The following is a 20717-nucleotide window of genomic DNA, read 5'->3' on the forward strand; positions in this document are numbered from 1 at the left end:
GCGCAAACGAGGTGGCTCGAAAAGATGCTGAGACCGAAACGACAATGGCGTGAGGTCTGGAGACTATGTCTTGGGCAACGGAGGGGCAACCTAACGAGACAAGGATGTGAGCAAGACCGAGGCGAGGATGGGAGACGACGCAGGGTGAGGTCGAGGAGAGAGGAGACTGCGACGCGGGCGAGGCTACCAAGTTGTTGGGACCTGCGGCCACTGGGGCTCCGTCGCATGCTGCCAGGGTGTGGGGACTTTGCTCCGGTTTGGTTTCTATTTTCGTGCTTGGACTTTGCTTGATATCTTGGGTCTTCTCTTGTGCTTCTAGGGTCTTGCTTACGGTGTTGATCATCGGATCATCACGTTGCCTTCGTCCAAGTCACGTCTTGCACCCTATTGTACTACAAAATAATCACTTGCAAATTCATTAGTCTAATTTAGTTGTGTTGGACATCAAACACCAAAATCCAAAGTAAATGGGCCTAGGGTCCATTTTCCTTACAGTTACAAGACCCGAAAGTATGTTACCTTATTTTTGTTTGGGTAACTATATGGCCCTATTTGGATATCCGTGATTATGACAATATGTAATCAAATTTGTATCCAAACATGATTAATTATGTGATGGATTACTATAATCAAAACCCCGTATTACCATGAATCCCATAATCCATGTGAGATCAGGTTTTAGATGATTATGTATGCTGAAAGTCTAACTTGCCCCCTAATCGATTGTCCAACCTGCCAAACTAAATGATAAGATAGAAATTTCTCACTTTAACCAACTATAATGAAGAATCATAATCTAGGGAAGACTCTAATTCTAATAATTATAATCTTGATTACAATAATCCTATGGATAATCCAGATTATAACAATCCAGTTATGAACTTATGATTTAAACGGGTGCTGAAATGCCCACCTACATGCACGGGATAGCTCTCTCTCGTGGGTGTCGTCTTTTGCTCGAGGAGAAGATAATGTGCGCGCAGCCGATTTCGATTTGTATTCCATTTTCATCCTTAGAAGGTACCACTGATGTTTGCAATTTGAAAAGAATTTTGTACACGTTATTTGGACGCGCTGATGCTTGCAATGAATCGAGTGGAGCGAGCGAGAAAGAATTGGGACACGGAACGTTTCGGTTTCGGGTGGAACATATGCATATTCGCTGGGTCGTACTCGTACTGCTGCCATGGCTTATCTTGTCCAGGTCCAGCTTTCTGCTTTCGGTTGCTGGGGTGTGAGCCCTGACGACGCGAAAAGGCTCTTTTCCTCTGCCGGGGAACTGGGGAAGGGCACGGGCAGGCAGGCGTCGTACGAATTTTTTTAAATAATATTTTTAATGATTCATTTCAAATGTAGCATTTGATTAAAAAGAATTACAAGTCCTATTGGCTTTTGGAGTGCCGACATACCCCTATCGGCAGTCCAGGAGCCGGCAAGGCTCCGGAGCGGGCTGCGTTGGGCAACCTTATGAGACAACGATGTGAGCAAGACCGAGGCGAGGATGGGCGATGACGCGGGGCGAGGTTGAGGAGAGAGGAGACTGCAACGTGGGCGAGGCTGCCAAGTTGTTGGGGCCTGCGGCCACTGGGGCTCCGTCGCATGCTGCCAGGCTGTGGGGATGCCGTCACGTGGAGCTACCGGGGCATGGCCGCATTGGGGCTCCGTGGCCGCCGGGGTGCTGTGTCCGTCAGCCCGTCAGGGCTCCATGGCCGCCTTGGCAAGGTTTCAGCCAGACGAAGTTGGAGGCCTCGGGGTGTGAATGGATGGGGCCACGTGACTCCAACTCTGAGCTAGCAGATAATGATGACGAAGAAGAGAAAAAGAAAGAAGAGAAAAAAATAAAAAGAAAGAAAAGAAAAGATAGGTTACTATGTTTTCCATTGATTAATTATGTGCTATTGGTCTTGACTTTAACAAAATTTGCACGATGAAGTGTATGCACTATATATTTTACTGGTATGCAGTACTCTCCATTATATTTGTTGATCTTTGATGGTATAATTGGAAGTGGAAGTGATTCGTGATCTCCTTGCGCTATGGCATAGATGCAATTGATTACTTAAGTAGAAGAAAACATATTGAGTCAAAATTATGTATATACGTTTTTAGCATAACGTCGAGTGCAATAAAAATATAATGATGTAAATGAAAAACTATAGCTTTTGAGACAAAACAACACATAGATATCAAAACTTCAGATGACGCTATACCTTTCCTACTGTTGCAATGTACGGGCACTTTTGCTAGTCTATATATAAAAAATAAATAAGAGTATGGCACTCTATTATCATTATTGTCTCTGGAAAAAAGTTATCATGTGTCAATAATATGTTACGTGCATGGAAAATGGACAAACAAAGCTATTGCCTCATTTTGCCATGCTTGCAATTTTAGACATTGCTAAATCTAGGCATCGCGTGTTTTAGATTTTTTATAAATTCTCATCCACTTCATATGAATCGCATGATTCATCCGAGAGGAAGTAAACTGTTTGCGCCCAAGCAAAGTTACAAACTACTTGGCAGGCTTGGTGACAACCAAACCTTAAGACATATCTCCTTGGTCTTAAAATAGTTGCATACCTTGTTTCAAAAAAATTAAAAAGTTTTGAACTCAGAAAGTTTTTCCAAGACATGCATGCTAAAAATCGTTTCAATCTCTCACCAAAACAGATAAGAAGTATATCACTGGAAATTACTATCCAGCCATATGGGTATATAAAGAGCGCAAATTCCTTTATACCCCACTCATTTAGAATTAGGGGAAATAAAACATACATGTAGAAAGTTCTCATCGTAAGATCAGCCAATAGTAGAAAAAAGGAGCCAACTATTTTTTAAAAAATAAGTAGATTTATATAAAAATTACTTTATTTGTATCTTCTAAAGTTTTAATATATTTAATAAAAATATATTTCTATTAATAATGGTACTTATTATCCACGTAAATATCAGTATATTCTTTATATTGTACTACCTCCGTCCTCAAATAAACGCAATTCTAGCACAGTGTCACGTTTTATTACCTTAATTTTGACCAATTATATATAAAAAAGTATTCATATTTATGATACCAAATAAATATCATCAGATTAATTACGAAATGTATTTTTATAATAACTTAATTTAAAGATACCTACGAAGATCTCGTGTCATAGGTGTATCAGAAGAGCAGCACAGAGGCGTTCAGTGCAAAAACAAGATGCCACAAGGCCCTTTCTTTACACGAAAGAAAAGATGACGACGAACGTTGTTGCGTTCCGTTCCCAGTTCCACGCGTGGTCTGACGGGCTCTCGTTCTATCCATCCATCAGCAGCAGCAGCCAGCAGCACAGTTTGTTGGTTGGTTCGCCTGGCCTGGCCCGCGCCCTCACGCCGGCGGCCCAAAACCAGATGACGCACGCAAGCACAGAAGGACTCGGCCCTGCGTGGACCGTGGTCGCGACGGCCACGCTCTCCCACGTCGTGTTCCCCGGCGCACGTAGACCCGGAGCGTGGGCGCACGGATGGGTGGCCGTGCCATGCTGGCCGACGCGTGGCGGGGACACGTGGAATGTTTTTTTGGAGCGTTTGTGCGGGTAATTAGGTGTGTATGTGTGTGGTGGGGGATCCGTTTTTTGAATTTCAACTATTTTTTTCCGAACGGGAGAGCTTTATTGGAAGAACACTATGGTACCTGATAAAAGGAGCGTTACTGTAGGGGACCGTGACGCCTAAAAGGGAGGTAAATTAGATAACTTAAAGTTCGACTCTAAACTATGGCCTCTTTTTCTACCCTTAGCAAAACATATGCAAAAGATAAACTATCTAAATATGCAACTATGGTTTTGCTAGTGTGTTGCTATCTCTACCGTAAAAAGAAGTAAGACAAATAATGTAAATGCGGAAGCTAAAGAGCAAGATAGAGATATGTAAACTCCCGTCGACGACTCCGATATTTTTACCGATGTATCGAGAAGCGCGTAAGCTTTCCCCTTGTCCTCGTTGGAGCCCCTCGTAAGGGCAAGCTTCCGATCGGGTAACTCCGTGGATAACTCCGGGCATTCCCCACGCGCAAGCGGGTCTCCGATTAAGCCACTCGTGGCAAAGCCTCTCCCGGACCGCTCTCCGCCATCTTCACTATCAAGCTTTCGGTCGAGACACCACGGGTCTTGTTCCCTCCGGTACACGGTGTGATCTCGCAAGACTACAAGCCCCTCCGATGTACAACAATGGTGTGCGCAAGCACCGAGTGGTAAGAGGTATGCAAATCTCACTAAACACTAGGCCTAAATCTAGAGCAAGCGTATAACAGTGGTTTAATCAACCTAAGCACTTCGAAAAGCACCTATGCTAATTACCTAATTAATCACATATTTTTGAACAGGTAAACTCTTCCTACATTTTCATCATTACATGTTGAAAATCTTGTTTCTACTTTCCAGTGTGTTTGTCCCTCTTTTTCTTGATGGACTTTGATTCTCGAGCAATTTGAATTTGGGATACCTTTTATGTGCTTGCAATAGAATTTTGACATTCTTATATCAGATTATTAAAGTGCTCTTGTGAATATGAGGTCCAAAAACACAAACTAGGAATAGGATTCAATACACAAGTTTATTCATGGACGTAATTGGAAGCTTTCCTCAGAATTCTAAATATATTTAGACGGATCAGGAGTTAACTGAAGGGTGATAATTTTTTGCTCATCTTGCATCACCTACCCTCATTGTCAATTATAACATAATGCTATAGAGAAACTAGATGATAGGCAAGTTAATTTCTGGGACAGATGCAAAGGGTTTGACCATTTTATGTATAATAATACTGTGGTAACAGTGGAACTTAACCTTGTTATTTTTAGTTCACTTACAGAGGCATGTATAATGCTGTGGTAACAGTGGAACCTAACCTTTGTTATTTTTAGTTCACTGTCTCCAACCAACGGACCTAAAAACGAGAGGCATACCGAGGTTTGGTACAGCCCAGCGAAGGATCACGGACCCCCCCCCCCCCCCCCCCCCCCCCCACACACACAAAAAAAAAATGACCTTTTCCAACAGCCGACGCAAACGAGAAAAGCTCCCGTCGCCTCATCTTGCCGGAGCCGAGCTGTCCGCCCGGCCAGCCCGCGGCCGGAAGCGCTGCAAGCTCCCCATCCCCTCTTGGATCTCGCCGCGTGCTCGAAGGCAAGCGGGGCCGCGATGCCTGCGGCGGCCGTTCCCGGAGGCGTCGGCGAGCTGTTCCGCACCAAGCGCATCCCAGAGATTCGCGCGGCTGAGGGCGCCACCCGACGCGAGATCTCCGCCAAGGAGGAGGAGCTCCGGCAGCTCGTCGGGCGCAGCTACCGCGACCTGCTCGACTCCGCGGACTCCATCCTCCTCATCAAGCAGTCCTCTGATGCCATATCCGACAACCTCGCCCGCATCTCCGGCTCCTTGTCGTCGCTCTCGCCGCCCCCTGAACCCTCTCCCACCGTAAGCGCCGCCTCGCCGTCCCCATCAGCTGGAGGGCGCGCGAGGCTGTACGCGCTGTCCGCGCGCGCCAAGTACCTGGTTGACACTCCGGAGCACATCTGGGGCCGGCTCGACGAGGGCCTGCTCCTGGAGGCGGCGGGTCGGTACCTGCGGGCTCAGGTCGTGCACGGGCGGCTCTCCCGCGACGCAGTGGCCGCCGACGCCCTGTGCCCAAGCACCACCCGCGCTCGCCATCAACAGTCGCCGGAGCCGGGCACCACCAGGGCTGCTGCCAGTCGCCGAGCTCTGCTCTCCCTCTGTTCCGCCCTCTCTTCCCCGCGCTCTCTCTCTGAATCCGCTCTGCCCTCGCACTGGAGCCGAGCGCAGCTAGCAGCCGAGGGCCCGCCGCGCCGAAGCCCCTTCCTCGGCCGGTGGCGCTACGGCGAGCGCGCCCCCTGGCGGCGGCCCTGGGCGAGCGCCCCCTCCCCTGGCGCGGCGGCGCCCACCACCACGGGCGCAAGAGCGGACGCCAGACGAGCGCACGCGGCGCCCGAGAGCGGACGAGCGGGGCCGGCGGCGCGGCCGGTGCGGGAGCGGGCCACCTCGGACGCGAGCGGTGCCGACGCGAGCGAGCGTGGACGATTTGCGCAGCGAGCAGAGAGCGATGCTTTTTTTGCGTATCGTTCGGTGCGGTAGGCAAAATGCGTCACATGTTTGGGTCAGCCGTTGGAGGTTGTTAGCACCGTGGGAGACGTATTTTGGGTTTGCGTCTCGACGTTGGAGACAGTCTTACAGAGGCATTTTGCATAGCCATTCTAGAAACAGCAAGCTGTGGACTGTTGACAGTGAGCACTAGAGTTGGCGGTGTCCCTGAGGTATGCTGTTATGAGCTCAAGTTTCCCTTCTACAGAAAATCCCAACCTTGGTTAGATGATTTTCGAGTTTCATGCAATTCATTATTTCTTTTTACAGGTTCTTCCAGATGACGTGATAGTGCTTGCAGAACCAGCTCCTGGAGATATGGTAAGAGCTGTCAAGAAAGCCATTGACATGCTACCTGGCATAGACCCGCAAATTATGCATCTTCGGGTGAGCCTGAACTCTCAACATTCCACAGCTTATTTGAACTCAGGATTAGACCCTTTCTATTGACATTCCACACCTTATTTGAACTTAGGATTGGACCCTTTCTATTGTGTTCATTTTTCATTAGCTTCTATTTAGTTTCAGTTTCGTATGCAAGCTCCTTGGTCTTGATTCAGCTTCTTCTGTTTTGCATCCTAGATGAAAAAACTTTATAGTTGGGATGATGTGGCCAAAAGAGCTGAGATTGTTTATGATTGTGCAATGCAGTCTCCAACAACAAATTTACTAAATTGCCTTCCCCGGTGAGTAAACATAAGACGTTGACAACTCATCTTGTTTCTTCAGTAGATTTTGTTAATGAAACAATGCATATCTGATTTTTTTGTCTATCATTTACTATAGCAAAATTTATTTCATCATCCTCTCATGTTCTTGTGCTAAATCAATTTATACATTATTTGTGCCAGATAATGTTTAGATCTTAGTCAATTTATGATCAATGTCTCCACATTTTCACCGACATCCAAATTGAAATACATTAGTTCATTTGGTGCCTCTGCTGATGTAGATATCTTACTTGCGGATCTTGGGCTCGAAAACTGTTTTGCCTAGTTATGATCATCAACTACCTACTATGGCGCCTTTTAGAATTCATACAGGTATGTGTATCAATGCATTCTCTCTCCTTTTACCTGCTTTGAGATTGAATGGACTCCTTACACCAGTTCTCCCTCAGCCTGCTGAAGGTATTGAAGAAGTCCCAGAGACCCAGATATAGGGCCACTGCATGCTCATTTTGGTTCAAGCAATGGTTTGTGTGAAGCTCAAGAGAAGTGAATTTTAGATTTTTGACAGTTTTGAAATGGTTGTGTCAGCATTCGTTCTTATCCACATACAGGGTATACCACAGCATTTTCTCTGGAAGCTTCCTGTTTCTGAACTGTAATGGCAACTGATAGAGTGGAGCGCCCCTGTTTTCCAAGTCTCTGTCATTCTAGATTGTAATGCTTATTATTTAATTAATTTCACAAAATACAGTAAGACGCATAAGTTAGACAGTTTTTTATAAAAAAAATCTAACACCTCTTTGCAGGACACGTTGCTGGCCACACACCAGAAAGCAGAATGGTGAAAAGGAAATAGCAGAAATAGCACAAAGCCGCAGCGATTGGAATAGGTCCGACAACATAGGCATTGAGACAGACACCGGATCACATCATGGCACAAGACACCACAATGTATCATGGCAACATGCCACCAAGGAACAGTACAGGTCAAAACCGAGATTTGTGGATGAGAACACTCCAATCTGGTGACAAAAGAGAGTACCATTGCTCCAGTGGATACTTTGTTTGTTGATTAGTGGGCCGGAGACCATGACACGGCCCATCAACTCACTACGCAGAGAGAAAAACGAAAGAGCTGGCAATGATGTGATCCGGTGTCTGTCTCTCATGTCGCAGCAGCAGTGCCTATGTTGTCGGACCTATTCCAATCGCTGCGGCTTTGTGCTATTTCCTTTTCACCATTCTGCTTTTCTGGTGTGTGGCCAGCAACGTGTCCTGCAAAGAGGTGTTAGATTTTTTTATAAAAAACTGTCTAACTTATGCGTCTTACTGTATTTTGTGAAATTAATTAAATAATAAGCATTACAATCTAGAATGATAAAAAATCTGTCTAACTTATGCGTCTTACTGTCTTGGAGATGCTGGTGCAGATCAGAACCCAATTTTTATTTGAAGATACGGAAAAGACAATTATTTCACAAAATCTAAAAAACAGTGTGAGTATGACTACCTTGGGGCTTATTTGGCACGGCTCTTGCTCCGGCAGCAGCTTTTTCCAGAGGAGACATATCAAACGCTTTAGGAGGAGCTGTTTTCTGGTGAGGAGTTAGACCCTTTAGGAGGAGCAAAAAAAAAAAAAGGTCCTCAAGCGAGCTTCTCTAAAGGAGCACTTGAGAATGAGCCCTGCCAGGTGTTGCTCATTGGCAACTCTGATATGGGAAAGTCACCTAGAGCTTGTTTGGATAGCAACCTGACAACTCCGATATAGGAAAGTCACCTAGGACTTGTTTGGATAGCGGGGCTTGCCGGCCAAACAGCGATTCCAGCTGCCAAGCGCTTAAAATCAACGGCCTAGAAAGCCGCCTGGCCAGGCAACCTTGCACGGGTGCTAAACCAAACAACCCCCCTACTCTCCTACCTCAGCGAGGACTTTATGTACTGTGAACGCGGAATTTTTTTCCTATATATGAACTTAGATTATAATTTTTCTTGAGTGCAATAATATTTATTCTAATTAACACTGCTTGGTGCCTGAATGCCTCAGCTCTTGGCCACTCCCGTCTGCTGTGCGGAGGGCAAGTACATTAATATAGTATCATAACAATTGCCACGTAATAATAAAATGATCAAATAACTAACTCATATAATGGGTTGTCTTATAGTAATTCAATTTAATTGAGTTAAATACATGGACGGCCCTTGAACTTGTGACTCTATGCTACAACCTCTCAAAATCAAAATTTGCCTCCCTGAACTTATTTAGTCGTTCACCGGAGGTCCATACCCCTTCGGAGGACGCTGATTAAGATAAAATTTTATAAAAACCACCCTGTAGTCATCTACAACTTCCCTCCCGTGCCTAATAAGCTCTGGTCGTGGTGCTGCTGCTGCAATTGCTCCAGGGCCGGCACCGTGTCGGCCATCGACGGCCGATGGCTCGGATTGTCCCCGACGCATGCGGCCGTCAGCAACACCACAGCTGCCACCTCGTGGGCGTCGTATCGGCATCCCAGCCTCCGGTCCACGAGCTTGCCGACCACGTCACGCGGCGACGACGGTGCGCCATCCACGGTGGTCGGGGCACAGTCCCCTGCATCACCACCAGCAACTTCCCCACCGCCTCCAGCGCGGAAGCCACGGCCTTCCGCATCCTCCGATCCTGCTGCCCGCGCAACAGGACAGCCACAGCGCCACCATGGCAGTCTCCCGCTCTGCCGGCCCCATCCGGGTCATCCGCCCCATCACGGCGGCTGGCACCTCGGCGGCGTCGGCCACGATGGCCGCCATGCCATCGCCACAGCCTGTGGTCTTTGCCAGCAGCCGCAGCGCGGGCTTCGTGGCGGCCGTGGGCGTGACCGCCATGGCCAGCGCCATCGACGCGTGCGTCGGGCGGCTGCGGACCTGCACTACGGCGCGGGCATGCAACGGATGGCTACCAGCAACGCGGCATCCCCGAGGATCCGCACGAGGTCTGGGAATAGCTCCGTCCTATCGGTGATGTTGGTCTTAGTGTCCGCGTCCGCCACGGGCGACGTCAGGATCGCCTCAAGGACGTACCGCGTCGCCGTTCGCGCCCACGCCGAGTAGCGTCATCACGACGCGGCCAAGATCCTCGGCGACAAGGGCAAGGATAAGGGCCTCCCTGGCCACTTCTGTGATCCCTTCCGGGGACCAAGCACGGCGCGCGGAGGCCAGCTCGTGTCCAGCAACACGTTGGATGCCTTCACGTCGCCGTGCAGCCGCTTGTGTAGCCGTGTAGGTTCCCGTTTGGCGTGAACTCCAGCACCGCCTTCGTCACAGAACGCGAGGAGGCGGACGATGTGGGGTTGGCACCTTGGCGGACGCGGAGGAGCGCGTCGAGCTCCTGGCGGCACAAGTGGTAGAGGCGCTCGGCGAGGCGGGCGAGGGAGAAGGTGCTGAAGCTGCCCTCATCGACGACGGCCGACGTGAAGCCTCCACCTATGCCCATGATAGCTGCCTCGCGCTCGCTGCCGTACGTCGTCGTGGCAGCAGCGACACCGGTGTCGGTGCCGGCAGCGCTCTTGGTGTCGGGTGGCTGACCTGTCTCCCGAAAAGGCCGGCTCGGGAATGCATCAGACGGCGATGGGATACGGATCTCCTCCTTAGGAAGGACTGCTGTAGGTAGAAAATGATTACAGAGGGTGTTTTTTGTAAAAATTTATCCTAGTCAGCGTTTTTTCCGAATGGTATGGACCTCCAGTGAACGACTTAATAAGTTCGCGGGGGGGGGGGGGGGGGGGGGGGGGGGGGGGGGTCAAATTTCGATTTCGAGGGTTCGTGGACCTAAGTGGCACAGAGCTACAAGTTTAAGCACCGCCCATGTATTTAACTCAATTTAATCTGTGCGTCAACAAAGAAAATTTATGAGTTGCATAGCAACATTAAATCGTACAATAGTGATTTTTTTTTTGCGCATGACTCATAAGGTGGTTGCTTCATGAAACAACTATCTCTTTCTCTGTCTCCTCTACGTTATTAAAAATCTTATGTGGCATTATATGAGACGAGCCTGTAATGTATCTGTCCTGTGGCACTGACGGCTGGGCAATTGCCCGTTTGCGTTAATAGCAAGTCCCCGGATGCACCGCATGTTGAGTCGATTTTGTCGAGCATCACATGCATTCCATGAGCTTGGATGATTTGGACATCACCTTCAAGTCTAAGCTGGTTTTTTTTTCCAATTCCCCACTTTAATTTCTAGCATGTCGATAGACGATACGAGATGTATACGAGGTGAGAAAAGATACAAGATCGATTTATTTGTGATCATGTCTTTTAATTTTGGGTACGGGATGTATGACAAGAGGTGAGAATAGATACAAGATTGATTTATTCGTGATTGTGGCTTTTAATTTTGGAGCTGTCAAGTTAGCATTTGGTCTCTGTTACAATTATTAGGTCATAAGAATATTGCAACATTTTCCATCAAAACTTCTTTGCTTTAAGCATTCAAACAGAACTCCAGCTAATTTTACCATAAGCGTTCTAAAAAATCCAACTTCAAGACTAGCCTATTCTTGTTTCCAAATACTTGGCACTTAATTTGATGGGTGGCAATGAAATGCCCTAACTATTATATTAGGGAGGGGTAGAACTATTATGCTGGATTCTATTTTGCGCAACATGCCAACTTATGCTATGTCCATGCATTTTATGAAACACTATTTTAATATTGTTATACATCTTACAATTGTGCGAATTGCGGATGGGCTACACGGCTTGCAGTGGAACACAGCGGCTAGCCCAGCTTAGCAGCGGCCTACTCGGTGTGGGACATCGTCGGCAACGATAGCGCAAGTGATGACGAGGGCGATTTTATCTTGATGGCTTTGTCTTTCAGGAGGTGGCGGCGTAGTGTAGTGACCGGTTTGTGGTGGTTTAGCGGCGGTGAAGCGTGTGTCCCATTCTGACCGGCCATAGTTATTTTTTCCTTCTTTGTGTTGGAGTTTCGGTGCGTGTTGAGGTCCCAATCCAACCGATCGGAGTTGTATCTGTTTATTTTTTGCCCAGTCTAGGCTTCATCTGCTTTTTAATACAATCGGCTGCTCTCCTGATTCGTTAAAAAAAACACTTGAAAGATAAATCTATGATGGCATTTTGGTCATCTTATATCCTATAGAAAATGAATTGCCTTGGCAACCATTAGTCAGTAAAGTGGCACAACATTTTTTTTAGAAAGCGGCAAAGAATTTAGACAGAAGTATTATGTATATAGTGTTATTTATTATATTAATATATTTTGGTATTTTTTTGAAACGAGGTTTTGGTAGTTTTAGATTTTGATAAAATAAAAAACTTTGAAAAATTGAAAGTGCTGTAGTCAGTCGAACCCAAAGAGCGATGACGACGCAGGGAACAAAGCCCACGATAAGGCCCAGTCCGGCCCAGACTTCTGCGGGCGAAACCCTAACAACCCAGCCCCTATATAAACCGCACCCACGCCACCTCCTTCCGAACCCTAGAAGCCCCCTGCCTCCTGCGCCTCCGCCCTCGTCGCCGCCTCTCTCCCTCTGGTACGTGCCGTCGCCTTGACCTCTGATTCGCGCCGTCTCTTGCCGCCGCCGCTGCTGCTTCCGAGACTAACCTCTCTCTCTCTCTCTCTCTCGTGTTTTCTCTTCGCAGAGACCGCAGATCCATCCGGTGAGAGGAAGCCGCCTGCACCCATGGCCTCCGGTGAGCTCGCCTGCACCTACGCCGCCCTCATCCTCAGCGACGATGGCATCGCCATCACCGTGCGTTCTTCTCCCTCGCTGTCGGCTCTTTTAATCTCAACGGTTTTTTGAGCGGTTGAGTGATTCCGTGATGGTTCTTCTTGGCAGGCCGAGAAGATCGCCACGATCGTGAAGGCGGCCAACATCAAGGTTGAGTCCTACTGGCCGGCGCTCTTCGCCAAGCTCCTGGAGAAGCGCAACGTTGAGGACCTCATCCTCTCCGTTGGATCTGGTATACACCCCCCCCCCCCCCCCCCCCCCCCCCCTTTGCTCTCAAGATACTTTTGTATGTTCATGCCCGTGGTTTCGAATATGTGGATAGCTGCATGGTGGCAATTGTTGTAGATTTAGCTAGCCTTTTTTTTATCTTGAAAGTTGATCGAGATGTCTTAAATATTCTTTGTTTCATTATCCAACCCTGTGATATGGTCAGTTCTAGAAATTCTACTTGACTGATTAGTACATTATAAGTTGTCACCTTCACTGTAATTGAACCTTTCGGTGGACGATGGACTCGATTGGACCGTACTGTATTAATTGAGTATTAAGTATCTGCCTGTTTACTTAAATTGAATCTTAGGTTTTCAATGTTTAATTTGACACTATTTGACACCAATGTTTCAATCTTAATTATGTTAGTGAAACGGAGATACATTGACATGAGTATTTACAGGATGCATGGGTTTGTGCCAGAATTACGTTGGGTGCATGAAAGAGTTTCTTTGTCTATACTAATTCCTTAGGTGCACCAAAGAGTTTCTGTGCATGTTTATACTGGAATTGGATGCTAGATCGTCTTGAATTTTTCACCCTTTGTGTTTATAGTCTTGAATTTGTGCATAATAATTTCCAGTTATATTCTTGGTCTAATCATTGGTGTATTGAAATTTGTTTGTAGGTGGTGGTGCTGCTCCAGTTGCTGCTGCTGCCCCTGCTGGTGGTGCTGCGGCAGCTGCTGCCCCAGCTGCCGAGGAGAAGAAGGAAGAGGTTAAGGAGGAGTCTGATGACGACATGGGCTTCAGCCTGTTCGACTGAGGAGCCCCCATCACCCAGCCATTAGCAAATTCGCTTATGCTGTCCAAGACTATCTTATGTTATGTCTCTAGGGTTTTATTACAAGTAATCAAGTTTTGTGTTTTTTTGAGGCTATGTGATGATGAACCTCAAACCATCTTATTAGAGTGAAACTTGTTTCTATATTATTGTACCAAGTTCCTTAGCCTCAAAGTTAATGCTCTGGTTGATGGGCTGATCACGAGGTTGAATTGCTTTTCGTTCAGCCTTTTTAATCAATCAAAGTTAATGCTCTGGTTGATGTGCTGATCTCGCGGTTGAATTGCTTTTTGTTCAGCCTTTTTAATCAAGAATTCAACCGATTCTTGAATTGTTCTTCTGAAACGTGCGTTGTTTATGCATCGCTTGTCGCTTGCATTTTAGGCCATTGCATTCTTTTCTTTTTTTGAAAGAAAAGGCCATTGCATTCTAGTTTAGCTCGTTAGCAGTACTCCCTTAATCCTGGAAAGAATGCAATTAAATTATCCTTTTTGAGTATATACGGTTTTACGTTTGGACGATATCTATGTAATAAAAGTACAACATTTTTTAATATCAAATGGAACGTATTTTCAAAATGATAACAATAATTTAGAGTAATGAATGTTAATAATTTTTTCTTTAAACTTGAGTCAAACTCAGAATTGCATTTTTTTTTGTGACTGCTGTACCAAGTTTATTTGAGCAGGCTGTGGTATTTATGATGTGCTGTTTGAAGACCTTAACTTCATTGATTAAAGTTCGTTTGGCTACTCTAGCCAATGGCTGTTGACCTGTTGTTTCGGTGCGTTTGGTTGGGCGTATCCCCTACCTCTGCTAAATTCCCTATGGTGAAATCAGAAATATCCATAGCCCAAGATTGGCGAAGTTTGTAAACACAGCCCAAGAATGGGAAAGCACATAAAAGAGCAGAAAAAAATATTTGCTGCCAAAATCTTTACAATGGTGTTGCTACACATAGCCCCTCACCCTTCATTTACAAGAGCCGTCGACAGAACTTCTAGAAGCTACAAGTGTACACCTAGACTGCAAAAAACCGAAGCACGTCCAATGGCTTCACGGTGATCACCTATGGAACACTGCGTTATTCACACTACCTCCTCCATCATGTCCATCATGTATGCTGGTATCTGCTCTGCCTTTAGCTATACAAAGTCGCATGCTCACAAGTTACAATGTCTTGTGCCGCAACCAAAACTTTTCTTTAAGCTAATGCTCATATAACCTCGACTAATGTTGCTTGTAAAAACCTCAACTGATGTTGCTTCGGTGTAGGATCTTCTTGTCCCACCTCCGTGCCTTCCCCTTCTCGATGAGTGCCTGTAGGACCTGCACCGTCCCTTCTGCATCCTCATCATTTGGGAGCTCGATGCTGAGGTGAAACAGGGGGACAAAGGCCGAGCTCATGACCCTGTTTCTCGTGCCACCTCTTTTGTCCCTAGGTGAAGTCTGTCCACTGCTCCCAACAATGTTCACTACCTCCTGAGACCTGTCCAGATGAACAACGCTCTTGAGGTGCATCTCTGTGTCGATTGACCACTGTGGGTCAGGAGGAACACCAACAAACTGAGGTGATCCTAGATCCACTAAATATGGACTTGAGACTAGTAGAAGCAGCTTCTCAGTTAGCACAAGGAACTTCCCAGCCCCCTTGAGTGTCTTGCACATGACAAATGTCTCCTCCTTCAGTCTACCACACTCAGCTTGGGCAAGCAACGATACACCGATGGCTTCATCCCAGGAGTATGGGAGCAAAGGGTGATCTCTGGCAACAGGCCTGGGGAAACGGACTCGCAAGTAGTTGGATTCATGAGGGTTGCTTCGGTTTCTTATGCTCTGGGCAGTTCTGCCTGTGGCTTCAAGAATGCTAGCCATAGGCCGTGCCACAAGGCCAGCTGTTCCCATTGCTAAACCTGTAGGAACAGATATGCTGTTGGTCAAATGGGAATAAACTGAATATAAATGCTTAATAGAATGGTTGTACCTGAGATGACCCCGGGAAGACCATGTTTCTCAGCTCCCCTGATCGGTGATTGAAGGAGCCCAGTCAGACCCTGGAGAAAATCATTACAGCGCAGAACACACATTATGCTTAGATAAATGTCCAGCAAGATTTATGGTGAAAAATGAAAAAAAAAAATCCCCACATGTTTATCCCAAGGCTGAACTCATATATTATTTAGTTTTAAAGTGTAAATAAGCATATGCTGAAAATTTGTTGAAATCAGATGGCAATGCACAATCAAGAGAGATGACTTTTACCTCTAGAAAACCATTCAGTACTCCTTCCCCATGCAAACCTAGCTGTCTTTCCCGTTCTTCCATCTTCGAAGCAGCTTGCTCATCATATGTAAAGGCAACAAGGCCCTGGATAATGGAATTTCTCCTTAGCAGTGATTTCAGGAAACATATATTCTTCAATGATCAAACAGGTCATCAGCATAAATACCTTATAAGCAGTTTTACTGAAGTGAGAAGTGGCGCTGCTGACTGCATAAACTGTACTTCCAATAAGAGTTTTTGAACCTTGTGCTATACCGTTTAATAGTTCAACTGGGCTCTGTAAAAAGAGCAACCCATAGATCTTGAGTTCAAACTGGAAGGTTAAAGAGTGGACATTCCTGCTAAGACTTCACATTTACAAACCTGCAATTTCCCTTTTCTTGAAGCAGATATGAAGTCCTTTAGACCAAACCCAACATTCCTAGCAAAACCCATAGGATTTCCTATAACGCCAGCAGAACCCAAAACCTGCATTAAACAGTCGAACATAATTTCACAAACCTAACAATGTTGAGCTAATAGTCGCAAATCCTTTTGTGCCCATTTCAGAAACCAACACTATTTTGGATTACACTCGTAAAACTACAACTTTGTGGTCATTCCCCTTTCATGGTCAGTTGGCCCCACATATAAGTGACATTCAATAGCTCAAGATATTGGTAGGTTTGTAAAATGCATTCTAGTCAGTTCATTTGGGATGCTACCATTTACCTTATAAAGTTCATGGAGGATTTGCCTGCTATAATGCCTCACAAGAATGTCCTGAACAGATTGCCAGCTGGCCATAAGATTTTCCGCAATAATTTCTCCAAGGTAAACTGGTACTCCTTCAACATCTAAGAGGGCCATAAGACCTCTCTGCAACCAAAATGGAAACATTCAGGGGCAAAAGATACAATACAATCTAACATATATATGCAGATCATACATACTACCAACAGATCAAACAAATATCTAAAAGCATTTTTTTTTCTCAAACATGCAGGAGAACTGTGTATTGTCTAAAAGCAAGTGTATGGGGAAAACACAAAAAGAACCACTGAAAATTATCTATACTTATACTAGAAAATATGTTGGTAAGCAACCTTATAAGTGCAGACTGTAACATTGGAAACATGTGCCTATCCAAGCTAAGAATCTTAGCTACTTGAGTAGATGCTGTTCAGGCCGTTCCATGTGTGTTGGGTGGGTGGTTGAGACAGGGGAAGGGGTTCTCCCAGGGCGGGGTGCCACCATATTTCTTAAGTTGACATTGAAATTTTCCTTTTGGGGAATGCAATCATTATCGTGCCATTCTTAGTTCTCGTAAAGAAGTTGCAATACAGAATGAAGTCACAACTGCATGGAAAGATAACTTCTATGTTGTACAAGCAATTGTGAGGACAGATTAAATAACTCTATAAAAACAGAAAATGTTCATAAAAAGAAATAAATTTATTTGTTAAGGGATATGTATCTGCACCTGGATTGCAGTAGTGTTGTTGAAACCTATGCTGGGGTCTGAACCACCTTCATTCCTATTGAGCCAAGGTGTGCTCGTAAAACTACAATGTAAAACATAGTTGCCAGTGGTAAGTTAATAATATATATACATTTCCTGCAGTCATAACCACAAAACATTAGAGAAGAATAACCTGAAAGTCAACTTGACAGGAGTCAACTGAAACAACTCAATGTACACCTTTTTCTGCTTTCTGGCTAAAAGGTGTATCTGTTGCCATGGAGCACCAACTGGGACAACAGAAGGCAACAATTCACTGTCTTGCACCAGGAGCTTGTCTGATATATTCTTTGAGATTTTTTCATATTCTCTTAACATGTCCGTAGCACCACCTAAAATACTTAGCTCAAGACTTTTCTCTAAGTGCCCAATATTTATTCTAGAGGAAACAGATCTAAAAAATTCAATCATGCTCAAGACAAGTCGTTCTTCAAGTTCAAGGCGAACAGGAGCTACGCTGCCAACCAACAAACAAAAAGTGTCACCACAAGTTCACATATGACGAATTATCAACAAAGAGTAACGAGTACCTTATGTTTATATATTGGTAGGAAACAAATGATACATCTCTGGTTCTCCATTTAGCTGCAGCAAATTGCAGCACAGGCTCTGTAGTATTGGAAAGAATGTCATTTGCTGATTTCAGCTTAGTATCTTTACTCTTAAAAAAGTTCATGGATTTTCCCTTATGACTGCCCTCAAATGACAACATGACAGGGTGTGGGCTATCAGGGAACTGATTATCAATTTGCATAGATTGTATTTGAACCGTAAATCTCTGCTGATCTAAACTCTGCATGGCAACAACTGTCATCTCCTTGGCAGAAGCAAACAACAATTCCTGTCAAACAAACTTAAGTATAGTAAACAAACTTCACTTAAGTTGTAAGTGATGAGAAACATAAGTATAGTAAAACAGACATAGTCAGTTCACCTGTGGAGAAGAACTTATTAGAGATATCCCGATGAATGGTAAGTGTATTTTGATAACTTCAGCAAAATTCATATCAAGCTCCAGTTTGTGATCAGCAACTTTAGGTTCCTTTGATCCCAGAAAATTCTTTTCTTTTGTTTCCGTATTGTGGCAATTTGAATCAAGAACACTTAGCACCTACATATTATGATTGTAAATCAAATATTGACAAAAGAAATGAATCAGACAGTTCTAGGGCAGATAGTGGGCCGGAAACTGACCTTAATCGCTCCTTCCGCATGTATTGAGATGCAGAATTGTCTTTCAGCTTTCTGTAAAAGATATGTATCACATACATAACAGGAAGGAAAACAATGCAAAATATAAGCAATCGCTGATAATGAAAATCAGTTAAAGAATGCGATATGTAAGGACAAGCACCGATCAAGCCTTCTCCCTTTCTTTGATGTCGTTGTCTAGTGCTTCCATGTGAAATTGGACCAAGTCATTCCCAAAAACATCTGGACAGGAAACTAAAGATTTCTAAACTCTAATCACACAGGGCAAGTAACCATAAACATCCTGACAATGTACTATGGACATTTATACACCTAAGTAGGCACATACACAATGTGTCTATCTTTCTCAAACAAAAAACAGGGGAAAAACAAAAGCAACAAGAAACAAAACCGAAGAGTAGACTTTTACTTGCCTGGACTCAGCAAGGACACAACCTATAAAATCTCACTACACTAAATGCTAGTCAAATTTAAAGGCAATCATTTACCTCGGATGTAGAAGGTAGCGACACATGAACATCATCATTGAGAATGTCCAGATTGAATGTACCCAAACTTCGTTCTCCAGGAATCTGTACATAGTATGGGGGAGAAACAATGTTGCGTAATTGTTTAAGACAAGCTAAAATTCATAAAGAGCTAATATACCTCAACAATAAGGCGATGAGGATAGCAAGGCTCATCCCAAGCATATTGACAGGATGTGTAGGGATAAACAATTGTTTCAATAGATTCACATCTCTGTTGATATATCCGCAGTTTCTGAATTTATTGAAAGAGTAATCGTAAGAATGATAATCATTAAGTTTTCAAACAAAGCCAGGCAGCACAACTAGTTACCTCCATTGAAAAATTGTCGATCCTGTAAGGTACAAAACCAGTCTTATCATCAGATAGCAGAATCAGTACTGTACCAGTATTGACATTATTTTTTCCAGAAAATCTCTTGCTGTATACGTCTAGATCGGCATTTTGCACTTCAACTCGAACCATATATGATAAACCTGAGGCACTATTCCGGATTTTCAATTGAGCATCTCCCAGGTGGTCAGGGAAAAAACTTCCTGACCATTGCCATCCTGGGCCATCAAACCGAACGGAGACCAGCAACTCTCTAAAAACAAGGTTGTTCAGCCCAAACAGTAAAATATATGGAGGATGCACAAACAACAAAAATGAACATAGCACTCTGGTAAGAATGAGATTTAGTTCCCTTCATATTTTAAATATGAGTCAAGAATAAGGTTTATTCCCTTTTCACATTTTTAAAATACAAGTCACATCAGTATGGCTCTGTTCGGCTGCTCGTAAAGCCGCTTGTGCTGATTTGTACGGCTGATTTGTTGGGAGAGAAAAATACTGTACCAGGTTTCTGCAGTATGCATGCCTAAACTGTAAAAATCCTTTCTTTTTTTGTGCTATTAAGAATTTCATATATTCAAACAAAGCAGGCTGTCAAGGTATACAGGGTAGTAATGATGCAAATCACCTTGCTGTATCAGACCAGTGAAGGAAAGAGTGTTGCCCAGAACGTAAGTGCTTAGAAAATCGTGTTCCTTTTTGTCGAAAGAACAAATCATTGCTGCATGCATTACATATGACATATCTGCAAAATAGTAGGGACAGAGGACAAAAGTAGATATTAGGCAGGCGAACAAAGAATGGAATGAAATTGTACAAGTAAAAGAAGCTAGAAGTGTAAACATAAGGAAAAGTTTTAATGGCAGAAACTATAAATCCAAGAGACCAAGATATACATTCTGCACACATTAGAACACTCACAACAAAGAAAACAAGAATTTTGTTATATTAGTTTTATACTACATCTAAATTTTTGACCAATGGAGGCCTCCAGGGGCACCGATTGAGATGGTTTGGCCATATCCTACAGAGGACTCCACAGGCACCAGCGCATAGCAGCATATCCTGTGGGATCCCGAATTACTGATAATGTAAGAAGAGGCAGGGGGGTAGAACAAACCTGGTATGGGAAGAGGGCAGTAGAGACCTGAGAGAACGGATATACTATCTTTAGAAAGGACCTATAGGAATCAGCAACTGATGTGCCCGAACAAATACTATTATCATACTACTATGATTACTTTTAGTCACTGGTGGACCCATGGCCC

At 44.7% G+C, this 20717-nt stretch overlaps 3 protein-coding genes and 1 pseudogene across 7 annotated transcripts in view; 2 read left to right on the forward strand and 2 right to left on the reverse strand.

Moving 5' to 3' along the window:
- The first annotated feature begins 5023 nt into the window (after nucleotides 1–5023).
- On the forward strand, nucleotides 5024–7507 carry LOC136501507 (uncharacterized). Its single transcript, XM_066497035.1, has 5 exons — nucleotides 5024–6309; nucleotides 6407–6523; nucleotides 6719–6822; nucleotides 7089–7179; nucleotides 7257–7507. The coding sequence occupies exon 1, from the start codon at nucleotides 5183–5185 to the stop codon at nucleotides 6128–6130; it is 948 nt and encodes a 315-aa protein (XP_066353132.1). The 5' UTR covers nucleotides 5024–5182; the 3' UTR covers nucleotides 6131–6309; nucleotides 6407–6523; nucleotides 6719–6822; nucleotides 7089–7179; nucleotides 7257–7507.
- Nucleotides 7508–9031: 1524 nt separating this feature from the next.
- LOC136499334 (uncharacterized) lies at nucleotides 9032–10276 on the reverse strand (annotated as a pseudogene).
- Nucleotides 10277–12244: 1968 nt separating this feature from the next.
- On the forward strand, nucleotides 12245–13860 carry LOC136501204 (large ribosomal subunit protein P1). The gene is made up of 4 exons (XM_066496705.1): nucleotides 12245–12341; nucleotides 12451–12560; nucleotides 12648–12771; nucleotides 13438–13860. The coding sequence occupies exons 2-4, from the start codon at nucleotides 12492–12494 to the stop codon at nucleotides 13572–13574; spliced, it is 330 nt and encodes a 109-aa protein (XP_066352802.1). The 5' UTR covers nucleotides 12245–12341; nucleotides 12451–12491; the 3' UTR covers nucleotides 13575–13860.
- Nucleotides 13861–14418: 558 nt separating this feature from the next.
- The window catches only part of LOC136500639 (intermembrane lipid transfer protein VPS13-like), a 31505-nt gene continuing 25206 nt past the window's right edge, over nucleotides 14419–20717 (reverse strand). For 3 of the 5 annotated variants that reach the window (XM_066496042.1, XM_066496041.1, XM_066496040.1), the window contains exons 34-48: nucleotides 20078–20194; nucleotides 19429–19702; nucleotides 19237–19350; nucleotides 19077–19160; nucleotides 18571–18621; nucleotides 18311–18487; nucleotides 17907–18217; nucleotides 17510–17833; nucleotides 17338–17419; nucleotides 16587–16733; nucleotides 16239–16343; nucleotides 16042–16152; nucleotides 15855–15959; nucleotides 15577–15646; nucleotides 14419–15505 (exon numbers count right to left, since the gene is read on the reverse strand). In XM_066496042.1, coding sequence (XP_066352139.1) covers nucleotides 14844–15505; nucleotides 15577–15646; nucleotides 15855–15959; nucleotides 16042–16152; nucleotides 16239–16343; nucleotides 16587–16733; nucleotides 17338–17419; nucleotides 17510–17833; nucleotides 17907–18217; nucleotides 18311–18487; nucleotides 18571–18621; nucleotides 19077–19160; nucleotides 19237–19350; nucleotides 19429–19702; nucleotides 20078–20194 — 2734 coding nt within the window. In that variant the 3' untranslated portion in view covers nucleotides 14419–14843. Of the gene's footprint in view, nucleotides 15506–15576; nucleotides 15647–15854; nucleotides 15960–16041; nucleotides 16153–16238; nucleotides 16344–16586; nucleotides 16734–17337; nucleotides 17420–17509; nucleotides 17834–17906; nucleotides 18218–18310; nucleotides 18488–18570; nucleotides 18622–19076; nucleotides 19161–19236; nucleotides 19351–19428; nucleotides 19703–20077; nucleotides 20195–20717 lie in introns of those variants that run through there. The other 2 variants (XM_066496043.1, XM_066496044.1) reach the window with 2 other exon arrangements.

The sequence above is a fragment of the Miscanthus floridulus genome, chromosome 13 (assembly GCF_019320115.1).
Source record: "Miscanthus floridulus cultivar M001 chromosome 13, ASM1932011v1, whole genome shotgun sequence".
Classification (NCBI taxonomy): domain Eukaryota; kingdom Viridiplantae; phylum Streptophyta; class Magnoliopsida; order Poales; family Poaceae; genus Miscanthus; species Miscanthus floridulus.